Source organism: Taudactylus pleione, unplaced genomic scaffold, assembly GCF_031769625.1.
Source record: "Taudactylus pleione unplaced genomic scaffold, aTauple2 ptg000085l, whole genome shotgun sequence".
In the NCBI taxonomy this organism is placed as follows: Eukaryota; Metazoa; Chordata; class Amphibia; order Anura; family Myobatrachidae; genus Taudactylus; species Taudactylus pleione.
The window spans coordinates 7,473,807-7,493,317 of NW_028284487.1; the positions used below are offsets into that span (position 1 = coordinate 7,473,807).

Consider the following 19,511-nt stretch of genomic DNA (forward strand, 5'->3'; position numbering starts at 1 on the left):
GAAGTCAAGGAGGAGCAGGAGCCAGCGCCGGCCCGTCAATTCTGACTGTGTCACAGTAGTGTGACAGTCAGTGAGTAAACTTTATCTAATAAATCTGCCTGTCTGACTAGTGTCAAAGGGGGTTGGGGGGGTTTGGAGCTGGATACACAGGCGTAGAATCTGGGGAATGGGGAGGCTGAGAGACACAGGGGCTGGGGAAGGTAATGAAGGGCTGAAGATGGTTGTGAGGAGCTGAGGATGGTGTTGAGAGGCTGAGGATGGTGGTGAGGGGCTGAGTATGGTGGTGAGGGGCTGAGGAGCAGAGAATGGTGAAGATGTGACAAGGGCTGGGGTCAGTGATGAGGTGCTGAGGGCCTGGGGGGAATCAATGTTTGTGTTTATTTTTTTCCCTGTGAGCGCAATCATTGAATCATTGAGTGTGCTTTGGGGCTATTGTGTGTCCTTTTTTCCCATAGGGCCAATCTTTTTTTCTTGTCAGGGGCCAATGTTGTTTTATTTTTTCCCAAGGGAGCCATTGTGTGTGTTTTCCTGCTGAGGCCAATGTGTGTTTTTGTTTTCCTGTAGGGGCCAATGGGCTCAATTCAATTCAGTGTGATGCTGAATAGCCCCGGGAGGGTGCTCCCGGAGCTATTCAATTCAGCGCGCTGTTTGGTTCAACAGTTGCCAGTTAAGTCGGAGAATGCCAGTTCTCGCAACTTAACCTGGGTGTTTAGTCACAAGAACCAGCAATCTCCGGCTAAATTGTCGGCCGTAAAACAGCTTGGCGGCTAGCACTTTTGCCGTATTTCTCTTCGCACCCTCATGAGGGTGCTAGAAGAAATCCTTTAGTTAGACTAAACAGCGAGCTGAATTGAATAGCTTTGGGCACTCCTTCCTGGGGCTAGTCAGCATCACGCTGAATTGAATCGAGCCCAATGTATTTGTTTTCTTCTAGAATGTGGTCAAGCCCCTCTAATTTGTAACCAAAGCAGCTTTCTTAAACAAAATAAATTGTCTTAAATTTTGTGCGGTACCAGAAAGCGCTATAAATTGAGTGTAAAATAACACAATAAATATGTCTAAAGTAATAGCAAAAAAAAAAATAGCAACAAAAAATAAATAAAAAATAAATAAAATTTACATTTAAGTTTAAAAAAAAAAAGTTTAATATATATATAGGACACACATAAAATGCATACTTAAAAGATGTTTATAGCACCTTTTGTATGAATGTGGTGATTAACCTCTCGGGGTCAATCAGTACTGAAAAACGTTCCCTGTCTTAATGCTGGGCATACACTATACAATTATCTGTCAGATAGCTGTCCAATCTGGCTGGTTGGAATGAAAACCTGGTAATGTATGGACTTTTGCATGAAAGACTTTTTTGTTTTCAGGAAAAGTCTTTGGTCTCTGGTCTTTCACAAAAAAAATCTTCTAATGGATAGGACCCTTAAGACAGGGAAAGTTCTGTCCTTCCTAAATAAAGTATATCCCGGTATAACTATGGGCCTGATTCAGAGCCGCTCGCAAAAAGCGAGCGCTCGCTCTGAATCAGGGCGTGTGGGTTTTTTTTGTTGCGGCCTCTTGGCCGCTCGCATAGCTGTGGGTTACCACCCACAGTGCATGCGAACGCATCTAGCTAGCGGGTCTTAATCGAGCCCTTAATTCACTTGGACCCTGTAATATGAATGTCTAAAGCCTGGTACGCACTATACGATTTCTTGGACAATATGCCCAATTCTGATAGATCGGAACGATATATTGTAAAAATGTCGGCTGTTGCACACTTTGATTGGTCATCAGCCACATCGTCAGGTCGCCCCTACATGCAACTCAACCCGGCGATGCGACCGACGACCCCATGCGGGATGCAGCAGGGGCCGGCATATCGGGCAGTTGGGCACCGGATCGTCCAATGTGTACCAGCCGCCCGGTATGTTGGCCTATTGATGGGGGGGGGGGGGTGTTTCGCTCGACGTATCGCTGGGTACACATATCGTTTAGTGTGTACCCATCTTAAGTATTGTTACTAATTGCTTCCACAGTAACATCAATATTTCTTAGTAAATTGATAAGTGCAGTCTCATGAATTCTCTTAGCCCAGAATATGGCTGTTGCCACTGTGCCTAGACAATCGGTGCACTTTTATTTTTGCATAAAATAGTCTGCCATGATCATACAAGGCAGCAGTTCTTGGTTGACTGCAAGAAAAGTATTGATTTGCTGTGATAGTCCTCTTCTTCATTATATAGATTAATGTAGGGGTTCCCAAACTTGGTCCTCAAGGCACCTTAACAGTCCAGGTTTTATGGATATCCATGTTTAGGGATGTAGTTATAATCCCGACAGATTATTAGAATGCCGACGCCAGATTCCCCACAACTGTCAGAATCTTGGAGCCGGCATCCCGACGGTAAATACTGGGGTTATGGTTAGGCACTAAGGGGAGGGGGCGTTTCATCGGGGAGGGAGGATTAGGATACTGACCGATTGGCATCCCGTACCCAACCCTCATACTTTTGCATAGATGGTATACTCAAACTGACTGAGGTACTAATTAAGTCACCTGTGCTTAAGTATGGATATCCTGAAAATCTGGACTGTTAGGGTACCTTGAGGACCAAGTTTTTGAACCAATGGATTAATGCTTTGTTTTGCTTGTATTGACAGACAAAATGTTGACATGGATGTTATGTTGACATATAGAAATGTTGACATGGTCAGAATGTCGGCATGATAATTTTCCAGCAAATGCCAGCAAAATGACCAAGTCAACATTATGTCCACGTCGATATTTCTGTATGTCTACATGTTACATGTCGACATTATGACTGTCAGCATTCAAACTGGATACCATAAGGTAGAATGTTGACTATAGATAATGAGCAGTTGTTTTATCTAGGAAGCCCCAATAGAGATTACATCCAGGGGCATATTAAGAGAGGAGGGGGCCAGTGTCCACTTACCTTCCGAGGCTCCCTCTCCTCGGCTGCCATCAGTGAACTGACAGCAGCAGTAGACTCCGGGCATTAGTCTGTACGGGAGTCTACGCACAGGTCACAGAGAATGGTGTGGCAGCCATTTTCCCTGTGATTTCTTACTGCACATGCGCAAAACAGCAGGATAATGGACGCAGCTGCCATTTTCGTTTTGTGCAGCGCTACTCTGTGGGACTTCAGAAAGGTAAGTATGAAAAAAAAAAAAAGGATGGGTGCAGGGTGTGTGGGCCTCCCCTGGGCCCATGTGCACCACACATCCTGCATCCATTATAAATAGGCCCCTGATTACAACTTGCTTTGCTGGAATTACAATAACCGGTTTGTTGGTGTTGTTAAAAGTTGTCTATAGACACCACAAACCAAACTGTTCTTCTCAAAACCAGTACCGTGCTGAGATCCCTTCCCTGGGATTCCAAGGTACACTAAAACATCTAGGTGGTGGAGGTGGATTAACGCTGCTGCCTATTTGCATAAATGCTTATTAAAAGTATTAGAAGCAAAAATGAGGTGTGAGTTTTATCAAAGGCATGACTGTGCATTAAATATATGCTGCATTCTACTATTTTCTAGATATGTACTGTAATTCACCCCTTCTAACTCTATTCCACCAGGTTCATGCAAGTTGTCACACATTCTTGGATACAGATCCCCTGTACTGAAGCACACATACCCTGAAATGGAGCACAGATCTCTAGTAAATCACACTTCATTGGGTACAAATCACCTGTAATGCATCACACATCCTTAGACACCCAGCAGCAACTTATGTAGCCATCAGTGTTCTGGAGAGTGGCAGCCATTCTCCTGTAGCACAGATCTTTTATTATTCTTTTCTCAAGTGTTTCACTACTGTTGGGCAGAGATTGATAGCATCATCATTGTGGTTCCCTTACCCGACCTGGTTCATGGAGATCACCTACTATTTCAGGGAGTCTCCCTGACATTCAGGGAGAGTCAACAAGCATGTATTGACATATGCTGCAAAAGATCTCTGTTTTACCATAATTTGGTTAACCTCACTTATACCTCTTTTGCACCAGAAACCCGGGTCCGACCTGGTTCTAGCCCAAGTCAGACACTGTTTACACAGCACCATCAATCTGGGTTATTCTCAGGTCAGCCCTGTTAACACTGAACCTGGGTCTGCCCTGCTAAACTTGTGAGGACATAAAAAGTGGAAGGTGACTGCTCCACAACCATCAACAGTTCATTTTAGGCATGACCCAGGTGAGATAACCTGGGTTGGCCGTTTACACTGCACCATTACCCAGGTCCATCTTGGGTCCGACCCTGGTAGCTACCTGGGTTGGATTGCAGGGTCACTTGACCCGAGTTATTTTTCAGGGACCCTTTTACACTGAGCTGGGACCCGGGTAGACCCAGCAATAACCCAGGTTTTTGCTCCGGTGTAAAAGGGGTATTACATGAAAAACCCCTTAAAATATTTCAGGTTTTTTTTTGGTGCAGCATGTATTTGAATAGGTAATCATGAGTTAATTATTTGAACTGTCAATTAGATGAATATACTTGTTCATGGAATACATACATTCCTTGATGGCAAGTCTAAAAGCATAACTGTCTTGATTGCAGCGGGACAGTGCCGCATTTCGGACACTGTCTGTTGTTCCATCCGCAGGCCGCATTTCAGTAGTCACTCGCAGAGCAGCAAGTGACTACTGAATAGATGACGTGAATGTCATCTAAACAGTGCGGAGCCTGTGGGCAGCCCCACTGCGCAGGGAGTGCTGGGCACCCCCCAGAGTGACGAGAAAGGGGTATGTGCTGCAAGGCTATGCTCCCTTTTCGGGACCACGCCCCCCTGACAAAAACATAAAAAAATAAATCACTTTTGCAGCAACGTGTAGCGGAGTTGTGCGCTGGGGAGGGGGGAGCTGTAAGCCGCCCAGCGCTACGCGGGGAGGGCACGATCAGTGTGATCGCTCCCCCCCACAGCCATAGAAGACTGCTCCGGCTGCTGCAGCACCCACGAGCAGTCTCGCACTGCAGCCCAGTACAAGCTGCGTGCTGAGCTGCTGTGGGGGAGGGGGGGTGACGCCAGGCCCCTCTAGCAAGCCCAGGCCTGGGTAAACTGTATACGCTCCCCCCCTCCTCTCGGCGCCCGTGCGCATGCCTTTGGAGTACAAGGTGTCCAGATTTCAAAACTTCATTTGTTGGGAGGTATGTAAAAGCAAGTAAGTTCAATAAATGTTTATTGTATGGGATCTAGGCATTCAATTATTTGCCCTGCCACAGCCAAAAATGGTAATTTGCAAGGTAGTAAAAATGTGCCAATGTTTCTGTGACTGCAAGCAAGTAATGTGGCCATAATCACATAAGTGTTGCTTTTATCGTGAGACAGCAGCCACTGCTAATGAATGTCGATGGGTATAGACTATAGAGTACAGTAGAAGCAAGGCTAATACATTTTTACAAATTTGACAAATGTGTTGGCCCCTGGGCTAATTTTCCTTATATAATCCACCATTAGGAAGGCAAGCCTGTAACCGCACCATATAGTATTCTAACAGCTGAGAGGTTCTTCACTCTAACTTCTTATTAGGCAAATATTGCTAACAACATATTATCACATTCATTAAATCAGGGTTTAAAGCTATTTACTTTTAACCAACTTCCCCTTGTGGCTATTAATCTTGTTAGGTAACCAGATATGTATCTTTGTGCGTTTACTAATACCCAATCTTAATGTTTACCATGTATCCAGTTATTTGTGTAAATGTTTGCAGCATACAGGACCCCAAACAGAGCATGTTTTCCAGGTTTCCCCACCGAATCACAAGTGAAATAATTAGCTCCACCTGTGGATCTTTTAAAATGTGTCACTAAGTAATGAATGCACCTGTTAGGTGACCTGGAAAATGTGAACTGTTTGGGGTCCTGAGGACCGAGTTTGAGAAACACTGCTCTAAGGCAGTGGTTCCCAACTCTAGTAAGCCCAACAGGTCATGTTTTCTGAATGTATTTAATCATGCACAGGTGAGTTAATCAATGTTGTTGGTGGGGTAATAATCTCACCTGTTTCCACAGAGCTAAATCCGGTAACATGACCTGTTGGGGCACTTGAGGACTGGTGTTAAGAACTACCACTATAGGGGTTACTGAAACACACTGGTGTTCCTTAATGCAGAGGTACCCAAACGCTGTCAATACAGTCCAGATTTTAAGGCTATCCATGTTTGAACACAGGTGACTTCACTAATCCCTCAGTCAATTTGATTTAACCATCTGGACTCAAGCATGGAAATCCTTCAAACCTGGACTGTATTGGTGGAGGTTGGGAACCTCTGTTTTAATGGTTTCTCTACTGTAGTGGTTCTCAAACTCGGTCCTCAGGACCCCACACAGTTCACATTTTCCAGGTCACCTAGCAGGTGCACAGGTGCATTTATTACTCACTGACACATATTTTAAAAGTTGAACTGGTGGAGCTAATTATTTCTCCTGTGAGGAGACCTGGAAAACATGCACTGTTTGGGGTCTTGAGGACCGAGTTTGAGAACCTGTGCTCTACTGCACAGTTTCTCAAACTCGGTCCTCAGGACCCCAAACAGTTCAGGTTTCCAGGCAAACTTGCGGGAACCACCCTGCACCCTTGGGACAGTCCCCCAAAGGTAAACTGTGTCAAAAAAAAGTTTTAAAAAAAAACTTAAGAGCACCACAAAAAAGTACTTTCATTTTGGGGGTGAAAAAAAAACAAAGTTGGGGGACAACTTAAAAACTAGCGAAATAGGCTATAGGGGGGTCCCCAAGTATGCCCCAGGTGTTTTTATGATTGCAGGTGCTTCCAGCAGGTGGATTTTTTACCTTTTTTAAAACTTCACATTAGCAACTTCCATATATACTAGTACCCATTTTCATGTACCCCAAATTTGCTGGGACTAGTTATTTTGCTGAAAAAATATTGCTTAGTGCCATTCTTCACCACTTATGCAAAGACGTTAATAGCAAGCTTTTGGGGGAAAAAAAATACCCAGAATAGCTTTAGTAGGGGTACTAGAACACCCCTATAGTGATCCCCTATGTTAGTTCAGCTTTTCGGTGGGTACAGACTGTTTTCCCCACTTTTTTACATGACTTTTCACTGGTTTCGAAATCACGGAGTTCCGTTTTCACCGCTTTCTAATTGAATATGTGGATAAGCGGTGATTCGCACGGTACTTTTTCGCATGTGAAACCAGAGAAGACGTCAAAATGTCCGGCATGCGAAAAGTCTGGGACTTTTCGCGGCTAATTAAATATGCCCCTTAGCAACTTATAGAAAATCTTGAGCTGTGGCCATACACAGACTTGTCTGCGACTCAATCACCCCAGTTTGTGTGTGTAACTTTTCTCCACTCTCTACCAACTAGGTACAAAGCAGGGCACATTAAAAAAGTATAGGATGAGATTTGACGACCACAAGCTCTGATCTGGTGTAAAACTGACATCCTTTGGAGTGAAAAAACACCCCTAAAAATCTGTTCTCTCTACCCTCTTGGTCACAATACATAACTATGTTCTCTGCAATACAAGGTGCAATGATGGTGTTGCCTTTTATACTTTACTAGGGGCACCTTCACTTTGTCTAACTTATCTTGCTCTACAAACGTTTGCTCTTGTGCAAATACTGCAATAACGCTCCATAAATCCATGTGCCAAAATGGAACTCTAGGTGTATTTTTGTAAATTGAGATGCAGAGCTAATTCAGAGCACGGCATAGCTGACTATTTGCACTTCATAAATGTCCTGCGCTATGGGAAAATCCTATCTGGGTATAAAAGGTTTCTCTAATGTACATATTTAGGCATTTTAGGAAAATAACCATTGATACTAGTGATCAGTGGCCTTTAATATACTATGCATCATATTTTATGCAGAACTGAGGCTCCTAGAAGACAAGATGTCTGGTCCAGTCACATTTGGGCGTAAACGCCCCCTGCCTCCCTGCTCAAACCCCCTGTTTCTGAAGTGGCTGACAGAATGGAGGGATTCTACTGCTGAGAAAGGTTTGAAAACACAATATGTGTACCAAAAGGTGAGCTACAAGAGAATGCTGTTATATGCGCCTTATTTAATGTCAGGTGTAATGTGTACAAATGTGTGGTAACCCATAGCAAGCAATCATTTTACAGCTGTTACTTTACTAGCAGTTTGAAAAGTAGAATGTAATATTTAAGGTGCGTACACACACAACGATTTTGTTAGCAACGATTTTATGAACGATTTTCTGTCAGATTATCTGTCAGATTTTTTTAATGTGTAATAAACGATTTTTTGAACTACAAACGATTTTTGTAACTTCCCTTAATGAAAATCGTTCAGTTGGTCAGTCTGACTGAACTACAAACATGAACGATAATAGTTCATTGTTTTAACTCAGAAAGTGAACGATTTTTTCAATGATTGAATGATAAACGATATCGTTAACGATAATCATTAAATAAAATCGTTGTGTGTGTATGCACCTTTATTTGTTATAGCACATTTGTGTACTAAATCTAGAGACCTACAGATCTACAAATTAGATGCAATTTAATTTCCATCTGTGTAGGCTACACTGAAGGGATTATGAGCTTCAGCTGGTTGTGTTCGCACTTGCTATTTTTTTTTTCTTTGAGATAAACACATACAGAAGAGCAGGAACAAAGGTGATACATTTTGTTATATTAGAATGTTTCTGTTATTAGAGTTTGGGAGAGCAATATTTAAAAAAATTTAGATTTCTAGAACAAAATGGTAAAATAAGGAAGGTCTTTTATTATTTTAGAAAGTTAATAGATGGAATAGGCTCCCTGTATTTGTGTCGGGAACTAAAGGCCCCCATACATCATCAATCAGAAAACCACAATTGAACAATTTCAGGATTTATTGTCCGATCTTAAGGTACCCATACATCTGCGACGGATCGTCGCAATGTAGCGATGCGATCGGAAATGCCGGTCGGAAACGCCGACCAGCCACCATCAATGTTCAGCGATCCGTCGCAGGATTGCTGACATTTTACGTATTAAATGTCCCCAATTTGACGATCGCAATCATTTTTTGATCGCAATCGTCATATCGGGAAAATCCAACATGTTGTATTTCTGCGATGCTGGGTTGCAGGATCGTGGCAATCCATCGCTAATGTATGGGGCCCTTTAGGATTTCCCAATCTAGCAATCTGCGCCCATACCTTACAGATCTTTTTCAGTGATTTGCAGATCATTTTCAGCAAACACAGATCTGCCAATCTTGAAAGGCCCATCATTAGTAACTGTCTGCAAATCTGCTGATCTTCTCCATACATTAGCAATCTACAGCCCCGATCGATCTGTGAAATCCAACATGTTGAACAATCTGATTTAACAATTCCAATCACTTTTTGGTTGCAATCTGTGAAGCCCATACATTGCAGATTTTTTAATACAATCATCTGCAAATTGCAGAATTGCCACAATCACTTGCTGATGTATGGGGTCCTTTACAGAGGTAAATGACTAAAGAATGCATAAGATGAAACATAAGGCCCCCATACAGCAGCAATGAATTGTGGAATTCTGCAATTTGCAGATGATTGTGTAAAAATATCTGCAATGTATGGGCTTCACAGATCGTAGATTTCAACCAAAAAGTGTTTGGAATTGGTAAATCAGGTTGTTCAACATGTTGGATTTAACAGATCGATTGGGGCTGTAGATTGCTAGTGTATGGAGAGGATCAGCAGATTTGCAGATCGTTATTAGTAAAATGATGGGCCTTTCAAGATTGGCAGATCTGTGTTTGCTGAAAATTATCTGTAATGTATGGTCGCAGATTGTTAGATTGGGAAATCCTAAAATCCGGCAAAAAATCTTCAAATTGTTCAATTGTGGTTTTTAGATTGGTGATGTATGGGAGCCTATAAGGGAGTTGTGATTTTTTTTCTGGGTCTCTAGGCCCCCATACATCAGAGATGGATTGCAGCAATCGTGCAATTTGCAATCGATCGTGTATAAAAATCTGCAATGTATGGGCTTCACAGATCGCAGATTGCAACCAAAAAGTGATTGGAATTGTTAAATCTGATTGTTCAAAATGTTGGATTTCACAGATCGTTTGGGGCTGTAGATTGCTAGTGTATGGCCATGATCAGCAGATTTGCAGACCGTTACCAGTAAAATGATGGGCCTTTCAGGATTGTCCGATCTGTGTTTTCTGCAATCGATCTGCAAATCACTGAAAAAGATCTGTAATGTATGGGCGCAGATTGCTCGATTGGGAAATCCTAAGATCGGGCAATAAATCTTCAAATTGTACAATTGTGGTTTTGAAATTGCTGATGTATGGGGGCCTTAAGTTATACCCCTTTTACACCAGAGCAAAAACTTGGGTTATTGCTGTGTCTACCCTGGTCGCAGCTCAGTGTAAAAGGGTCCCTGAAAAATAACCTGGGTCGCGTGACCTGGCAATCCAACCCAGGTAGCTACCAGGGTCGGACCCAGGATGGACCTGGGTAATGGTACAGTGTAAACGGCGCAACCCGGGTTATCCGACCTGGGTCATGCCTAAAATGAACTGATTGGTGGTTGTGGAGCAGTCCATAGTGGTGCATAGTGGTATAAAATAATATCATTCGATATTGATAGTATTTAAGTATTTGCTTTCTATTTGGACACAGGAGGCTTGTATATATTTACACAAAATAGGTTTAATCATGAAGACGTAATAACAATATATATATATTAATAAAATCACAATATAGCAGCATAATTCTAGAAAGCAAAAAGACCGACCTGGGTCATGCCTAAAATGAGCTGATTGGTGGTTGTGGAGCAGCCACCTCCCACTTTTTATGACCTCACAAGTTTAGCAGGGCAGACCCAGGTTCAATGTGAACGGGGCTGACCTGAGAATTACCCAGATCGATGGTGCTGTGTAAACGGTGTCTAAACTGGGTCTGACCTGGGTTAGAACCATGTCTGTAAACCTGGGTTTTTGGTGGAAAAGTGGTATAATAGAACAAAAATTACAAATTCTGCCATTATTGATCAGATATCAATTGTTACTGACAAAAATGAGGCCAGCCGATGAGCACCCCCTGCCAGTGCATGGCACTGTTTGACCCAAGCACTGCATGGCCACAATTATGCTTTGTCAACACTATATTTTGTCACTAATACTGACCTAAATCCAGCTGCTTATTTTGATAATAGGCGGCCGGATCTGCCACTATATGGGCGGCTTTACAAAATGTAATTTTCATGAAAAGTATGCTATATATACCTTAAGTATATAGCGTAGTCTCCAGTTATTCAACCCTGGCTACTCTGTTCAGCCAAACTGCTAATTCTTGCACTAGACTAGAATAACGATGGGAGGTATGAAAACAGTGCACAACTTTCATGTTGAAAAAGTACGAAAAAAATCTCCAATGCTTGTGTGATGTCTGATATTATTTTCAACCTTGAAAATATAAAGTGTCCTGTCCAGTATGTAGACAGGAAGCCGACGGTCGAAATGCCGACCGCCGGCTTCCCGACTATCAAATTGTAAAGCGCTATATAAGAAACTGTTAATAAATAAAATAAATAAATATCCCGACAAGGGACTAATGATAGGCGTCGAAATCCCGACGCCTATCATTATCCCTACGTCGGGATCCCGACGCCCAGCATACTAAACGAAGGTAAGCTGGGCGGCGGGTGTGGACAGCTGCGGCAGGGGGAGGGTTAGGGGCTCCTGGGGGGGACTTAGTATTAGGCACCCCTCCGGGAGGGTAAGGGTCAGGCTAGGGGAAGGGGGGTTAGGGTTAGGTACCCCCCCAGGGAGAGTTGGGTTTAGGGAGCGGGGAGGGGGGGGTTAGGTTTAGGCACTTACGTGGGGAGGTTAGGGTTAGGCACCCCTAAAGGAGGGTTAGGGGGGAGAGGGTTAGAAATCTTAGAAATACTTACCCTGTCGGGATCTTCTAGTGCCGGTCTCCCGGCGTCAGTATTTGAACTGCCGGACTTGTGTCCGGCGGTAACTCATACCGATTCCGTCCGATTGGAAAAAACATACCGCCATCTTCGGCACTTTCCAGCCGTTACAGCTTGGTCATATGAGTTTTGCGCTAATTTCAATGCGATATGCTGTGAAAAGTGGTGATATTTTAAAAGCACTTTTCTGAATTATTTTTAAATGGAACCCATAGTACCTTCTAAAAAAAAAAAAAGGTTCTTCTTAGTGCTCTGTAGGTCCTGTCGTGCTGAGGCAGGACATATACAATTGATGGCACAGGTTTGGAACTGGAAGCTTTGTTTCAGTTTCCAGTTCCAATTATTATTATTTTTTTTTTAAAACAAACGGTAGTTTTATAATATAACAGAAAAAATCTACTATTTATGAGAATGGCGCAATAGCTTAGATCAAAGGTTCCCAAGCTGTGCCATTACAGTCCATGTTTTAAGGATATTCATGCTTGAACACAGGCAACTTAATTAGTAACCATCTGGAATCAAGCAGCCTCTGGCTTAAATTATTTTGCAAAGTTACAACCTGGAAAAAAACTATATTTTAGGAATAATGTAGTTATTTATTAGTGTATTTTTATGTTAACACCATCTTAAGATGGCATTACCAGGACAGGTATCACCACAATACTTTATAAATCGGTTTCCTCACGATATGATGGTAACCCCTTGTATGTAGGACAAAGATGGGGGGAACAAATGTTTATCGTGGCCAATGTATTTATAATCGCGAAACTGATGCATTAATTATTAGTCTGTATCAGGATGGATATTTTAATTTTGAATAAAAATATCCCTCTTGTACTACCTGTAGCAGGGACACCGGTAGTGCTAACCGAGTTACTTTCCAGGGATATTTCAGGAGTCTTTCACATTTGTGGAAGACTCCTCCAGGGTAATCTGATGGGAATCGGTTAGATTCCCGGCAGTGCCTGGGCGACAGATGAGCAGAGCCCGGCAGCGGAAGCCCGACAGCGCTGGAAATCCCGAACGTCGCTAAGGTTCGTATATACTAACTTAACCCCCTAACCCTCCCTCTAAGTGCCTAATCCTAACCTCCCCCTTCCCCGCTGCCTATACCTAAGTCCCCCGGGGGGTGCCTAACCCTAACCCTCCCGGGGGGGTGCCTAACCCTAAGTCCCCCCCGGGTGCCCTAAACCTAACCCTCCCCCTCCGTGGCTGTCCGCTCAGCTTCCCGACTGTCATCTCCCGGCGTCGGGGAAATGTCAGGCGTCTACATCTAGACGCCTGGCATTTCACCCTCGCCAGGATATGACAGTCGGGAAGCTGACTGCCGGTATTAAGGCAGCCGGTTTCCCGATTGTATACCATCTGATGACACTGCGCTTGCACACAGTGGGCCTGATGAGGTAGATGGATGTAGAACATCGGACAATAGCACCCGATGGTCAGCATCTGCACATGCATCCAAGAAGCAACGGTAATGCGTCCCGATGGTTACTATCTGATATTGGTTTCAGATAGCATGCTGCTATGTCAGGCATGTGGACTAAAAGCCACATGTCTGGTCCAAAAACAATTGATTCCAGTTGAGGATCCTGATGATAGATAAGATCCTCAATGGGCATGTTGGTAAATGCTCTTACAGGCACTAGTGGAGACGGATGTGACGGGGTCCTGACCGCTAATTGGCCTTATTTTCACTAATTTGACCACCCACATCCCTGCCAGTATTTCAATATGCACTTTACTATACTGTGTATACCAGGGCTTGACAAATTTTTCTAAAATCTGTGAGCCAGGATTAAAGTGTAGAAGGGGCCTATGGAGAACATGTACTAAGCTTTGGAGAGCTCCTGTCATTTTTCAAACAGTCTGTAAAGTGACAGGAGCTGATTGGATGGTATTTTATCTCCATCCACTTTCTCTTAGTACATTGGTGAAATAAGTGTGTGGTTTGTGCCTTTTATTTTGTTCTAAACCTCCAGGATTAATATATCCTTATAATGTATGGTAAAGGATACCTTATAAACTCACAATATAACTGTAGTGAAAAAAAGTGGCCTCCTATCCTCTATCATGGTAGATGAGGCATGTTGCTTCCTTGCAGCTTTACATTACAGATGATGTCCTTCTTTCCCTTCAGGCCATCAGCTCGCTGAAGAAGTACCCTCTGCCTCTCCACAGCGGGAAGGAAGCAAAAATCCTGCAAAACTTTGGGGACGGAATCTGTAAGATGTTGGACGAGAGGCTGGAAAAGTATTACGCCGAGCATGGTGTGTATCCGGGCTGACCACAAATTTTGAACCTTAATTGAGATTGAGATTTGTATTAATATTGTATTAATGAATTGTATTAATTGAGATAGTGTTAAACCTCTCACTCCCAAATCATGAGAACCTTTTTTTTTTTTTTGAAACGTAATATTAGAGGCATTCATTGGAGAATACATTACTGGTACACATGGAAAATTGTTCATTGGCATTTCATATTGACTTTATTTACATCTGTTTTATACCTTTTGCTAACAGGGGGCTGCCATGATAATGTCCAACCCTTCCAAAATAAGCAGTTTTTTCCTTTCAGGTGCAGCCTCCACTGGTGCATATTTAACACCAAGAAATTAATACCAGTTGATATTGAACTCTGCTTCCATGTTCTGTTTGTTACATTCATTTTAATCCTTGCCTAATACACTGCCAAATTGGTATCCGGACTATAGACCTACATGAAAGAGGTCGACAATGTCTAGATAGACACCAAATGTTAGACAGACAAAAGGCCGATACACTAAAGGTCGCCATGGAAGGTCGACAAGTAAAAAGTGGTCGACATGAAAATGATCAACACATTTTTTAAAATTGTTAGGTTTAGGCACTTACCAGAGGCTTAGGGGTAAGTTATATTTTATATTGATTATGGCAAGATATTGTGCACTCCTATGGGGATTCTTTTCCTTTCTTCAGTGTAAATATGTTATATAATATCCCTGAGTTGCACCCCTGCATTTAATATGATATTGAGACACGCATTGACCACTAGCAGGGTAGTTCTGCATACATATGAGTCTTGGTGCGACCCGCCATCCCATTTCCCGTTCCCTGTTATTTAAATAATAAATCATGTGCTGACCAATTTCATGTCGACCTTTTGACCATGTTGACCATTTGTACCTGTCAACCTTCCATGTCGACCATTTGTCCCTGTCGATCTATTGTCTGTCAAACATCTGGTGTCTATAGACATCGTCGACTTTTTTCATGTAGATCTATTATACCACCCCCCCAAATTTCCCAGGTGAGAAGTTCCCTTCCAGCATGTTGGTGCTCCACGTGTACCAGTAATGAATTCTCAAAGTGTGAGATGTTCTGGGAAGGAGGAAAGTAATGCTGGACAGATAGAGCCTGGTCCAGGGTTGCAATTGATAGCTTCGTGCTTATTTCAATAGCCGAGCAATTATTTCCCTTGTTAAGTAAAAATGCCCCAGTCGGACTGGCAACAGGCCTTCCTTAAAGTATTAGAGGTCTTAAAAGAGTGAAAATGAAATGGGGAATAATGCCAAACAATGTGTGCCATAAGTGTGCTTACTGGATTTGTTCATGGATGTTCTCCACATTGCTTCCTCGTGCTCCATGCTGACTGTGTTATTGGTACTTTTCCCCATTTCCTATAGTGGCGGGTGCATAATAGACACATACAGCCATCTGTCTGCTAACTACAGGGATTCTAATTTCAGACTCTAATAGTCCTCAACGATAAATATATATTAGTTTTTACCCTAATTATTAAAGAGGTCTGGCATGTGCATTAAACACTAAAATACTCAAGAATACTTATATAAAGTTATTTATTGCACAGTGTACAGTAAAAAGATTGAAACCAGTTACTGTTATATTAGTGTATATTCCTATAAAAAAAATCACAATAAAATGGCTTAAAAAAACCATTAAGACGAAAAGAAAAAGAAATTATAACGTCTCTTATGTTTATACTCCAGGGGTCTTTTATATTTAGTCCTTAACAACCCTTTTAAAGCTTTATGTGACTGTGTGTCATAGTGGGTTGCAGGGTTGCATATAGGTCAGTTGTTAAGCCCCTTGGCAGGAGTGCCTTGTTAGGCCCCATATAAACAGCAGGGTGGTAGGATACTGTTTGGATTTGTGAAGGCTATGAAGAAGCTGCAAGTATCTGAATATATAATAACTGGGTATCCAAATTTTTATGTGCTACCAGAATATAACTGAGCAACATAAATAAGCAATATAAGATCCCAGCCCTGACTACTGCTGTAGGAACTTACAATTTGATGAAGAACCGCTCAACCCATTTAGTCTGCCCATTTTCTCTTTCTCATTTGATTACTTTGTCTCTATTCCACACTGTATTAACCTCTACCAACTCTGTTGCACAACTGGCCATGGCCCGGAGTTCTATGTAAACTGGGCAAAGTCAGTCAAGATATATCTTTAACATGTCACCAGTCCTCAAGGCCTGACATGCAATACAGTGTGCAGGCCACCTGTGCCCACTTCCAGTCATTGTGTGCAGGCCCCCTGTGCCCACCTCAATTCATAGTGTTCAGGCCCCCTGTGCCCACAACCAGTCACAGTGTGCAGGCCCACCCCAATTCACAATGTGCAGGCCTCCTGTGCCAATTCCTAGTCACAGTGCGCACGCCTCCTGTGCCAATTCCCAGTCACGGTGCGCAGGCCTCCTGTGCCAATTCCCAGTCACAGTGCGCAGGCCTCCTGTGCCAATTCCCAGTCACGGTGTGCAGGCCTCCTGTGCCAATTCCCAGTCACGGTGTGCAGGCCTCCTGTGCCAATTCCCAGTCACGGTGTGCAGGCCTCCTGTGCCAATTCCCAGTCACGGTGTGCAGGCCTCCTGTGCCAATTCCCAGTCACGGTGTGCAGGCCTCCTGTGCCAATTCCCAGTCACGGTGTGCAGGCCTCCTGTGCCAATTCCCAGTCACGGTGTGCAGGCCTCCTGTGCCAATTCCCAGTCACGGTGTGCAGGCCTCCTGTGCCAATTCCCAGTCACGGTGTGCAGGCCTCCTGTGCCAATTCCCAGTCACGGTGTGCAGGCCTCCTGTGCCAATTCCCAGTCACGGTGTGCAGGCCTCCTGTGCCAATTCCCAGTCACGGTGAGCAGGCCTTCAGTGCCAATTCCCAGTCACGGTGTGCAGGCCTCCTGTGCCAATTCCCAGTCACGGTGTGCAGGCCTCCTGTGCCAATTCCCAGTCACGGTGTGCAGGCCTCATGTGCCAATTCCCAGTCACGGTGTGCAGGCCTCCTGTGACCACCTTAATTAATGGTGTGCAGGTTTTCTTTGCTCACCCTCAGTTACAACATTCAGGCCTGTTGTGCCCACTCCTAGTCACTGTGTACAGACCCCCAGATTATCGTCTGAGTCGCACACAGAAGTACATGATATGTCAGTATTCAGTGTACCTTTGCATTGTACTTTTGTCGCATTAGTGATGTGAATAAGTCTCTGGCAGGACCCTTGTGGTGTGGCTCATTTGCAAAGTCCATGGCATGCCAAACGGCTCAATTGGCTCAATTTGAGGATTGGTGCTGTTGGGTGGACACATCTGTATCGAGAACTAATGCAACTCATTCCCAGTTATTGGAACTCCCATGTACTACCCAAATGGGCAGCATATTATATGGCTATGCATCCATCATACTTTTACAGCCTTCTGTGGCCTAAACATAGCCTCCCATGTACAAGTGTACTGTGCCCCTATCACCGTATACCAGACTTCAGTCCCACTGGTATTTTATTTCTCTGCAATGCATGTGTAGTGCAATTAAACTCCCAAGCACAGCGTTGTAACATGCATATAACATGTTAATCAGAGATGCTCTCACCTGTATCACTCGGATTTCCAGCATACTAGCAGGTAAGCCTTATTTATCGCTGGCCTTCCCTGCATGGGAGCATAACTATGCTGGAGTGCTGTGATAACACATTGCAAGTGTGTGGCACTAGCAATTTACCAATCTGTTTGCAACTAGCAGGTCAAGGGTACTTGCGAAAAAAACAATACCTACCATTTTTAATTATTTTGCCCCTCATTTTTATGTATTAAGAGGAACCATATAAAACATTACAAGTTTTTAAATAATGACAGTCATTTTAAAAAGTCAAATGTTTACTGGAGAATAGTGTTCACTTATTTAAATCAGTATGAATTGTATTATTAAAAAGGAAGTAATTAACCTTCAGAATTAACATAGTAGTCACCAGAACTCACACATTTCTCAACATGTCTGTAGTTGTTCCTATGCATATAAACCTGCTAAGGCATGATGATAGCCTGCTTGTCCTACATATTTGGCATCAATAACTAGTCTAGGCCCAGGACGTTGCTGCTAAAAAAAAAAAATAAGGGGCAGAGGCAGAAACCTTGTATTATACCATGGTGTGTTTTATATTAAGTCAGATATTGGAGCATTAACATGGAGTGTTCTTGGAAGACTGGAAAAAAATGAATAGGCCGTCCACCATGACCCCTACCTCTGACTACAAAACGCTCTGCTTCTAAACTTCCCACTCCTCTTTCTATTGCAGCAACCTTTGCTGAAATACGTCATTCACCCAGATTACTGCTATAGTAATGAAGTGGGAGCAGAGCAGTTTGCACTGAGCAGAAGAGGGTTATGCAGGAGGGTTGGTGTCTATGTCCTCGCCCTAGCCTGATTGTGAAACATCTGAGTCTGAGATCTGAACAAGCTACACGTGTTCATGCTTGGTTTTTGCTGCAATGTCAGTTTGCTTAAGTTGCAATAATCATAAAATGGCCCCTGAGTTTGCCTACAAATGACAAAATATAACACTACTGCCATCTAGTGTTTGTTCGCAAATAAAACATATTATTTCCTTTACAGCCAGACTTGAAGCAACTTTTTGAAACTTCTTGAATGTGAAAATTGGCTCCTGGATTACTTTTGTACTAAATGTATAGATTATATTTTGTGTAGTGGGATGGTATCCAAAATGATAGGAACGTAATGCTAGGTGATCGTATAGAAGGGTGAGATAATTGTAAAAAAAATATCTGTATTAGGCTCCCATCATTTTGAGCACACTGTCTATTCCTATCCAGGTTGATCAATGTAATAAAAGAGGCTAAATCCCCTTTATTATGAAATTGCTGGATAATAGTAACCGTGCAGAAATACGTTGATTAGTCTGTTACGTCCTAACCTGTTTCTCCCTTTCACAGGTCCCAATGCTCCAATTCATTCCCTTCCTAGTATTAGTAATAAAGATAGAAATCATCAGAAAGGCCCCTCTCCTCTTTCAATCCAGCCTGCACAGGAAGAGAACCAGGAACCATGCCCCTTGGTAAGTGAGCTCTGTATGATGATGCCACTTGCAAAATCCAATGCAAGAACTCTTAAATATTTGAAATTCGATGTGTTTGTTGTTTTTTTTTTTAAATGAGCTTCAAACACACAGAAGAAAAGTGTCCAAAGCATACTGGGATTGATGTATCATGCAGTGGACCAATGGAGAAGTTGCCCATGGAAACCTATCAGCTTTTAGGTAGCATTTATCAAGTACAATCTATATAATGATTGGTAGAAGCTGATT

At 43.0% G+C, this 19,511-nt stretch overlaps 1 protein-coding gene across 6 annotated transcripts in view; it reads left to right on the forward strand.

The window, feature by feature from the left end:
• Positions 1–19,511, forward strand: part of MUS81 (MUS81 structure-specific endonuclease subunit) — a 200,623-nt gene that overhangs the window by 121,173 nt on the left and 59,939 nt on the right. For 2 of the 6 annotated variants that reach the window (XM_088468346.1, XM_088468350.1), the window contains exons 2-4: positions 7,857–8,014; positions 14,056–14,185; positions 19,141–19,262. In XM_088468346.1, coding sequence (XP_088324472.1) covers positions 7,880–8,014; positions 14,056–14,185; positions 19,141–19,262 — 387 coding nt within the window. In that variant the 5' untranslated portion in view covers positions 7,857–7,879. Of the gene's footprint in view, positions 1–4,992; positions 5,160–5,950; positions 5,976–6,356; positions 6,371–6,529; positions 6,611–7,856; positions 8,015–14,055; positions 14,186–19,140; positions 19,263–19,511 lie in introns of those variants that run through there. The other 4 variants (XM_088468348.1, XM_088468349.1, XM_088468351.1 and 1 more) reach the window with 4 other exon arrangements.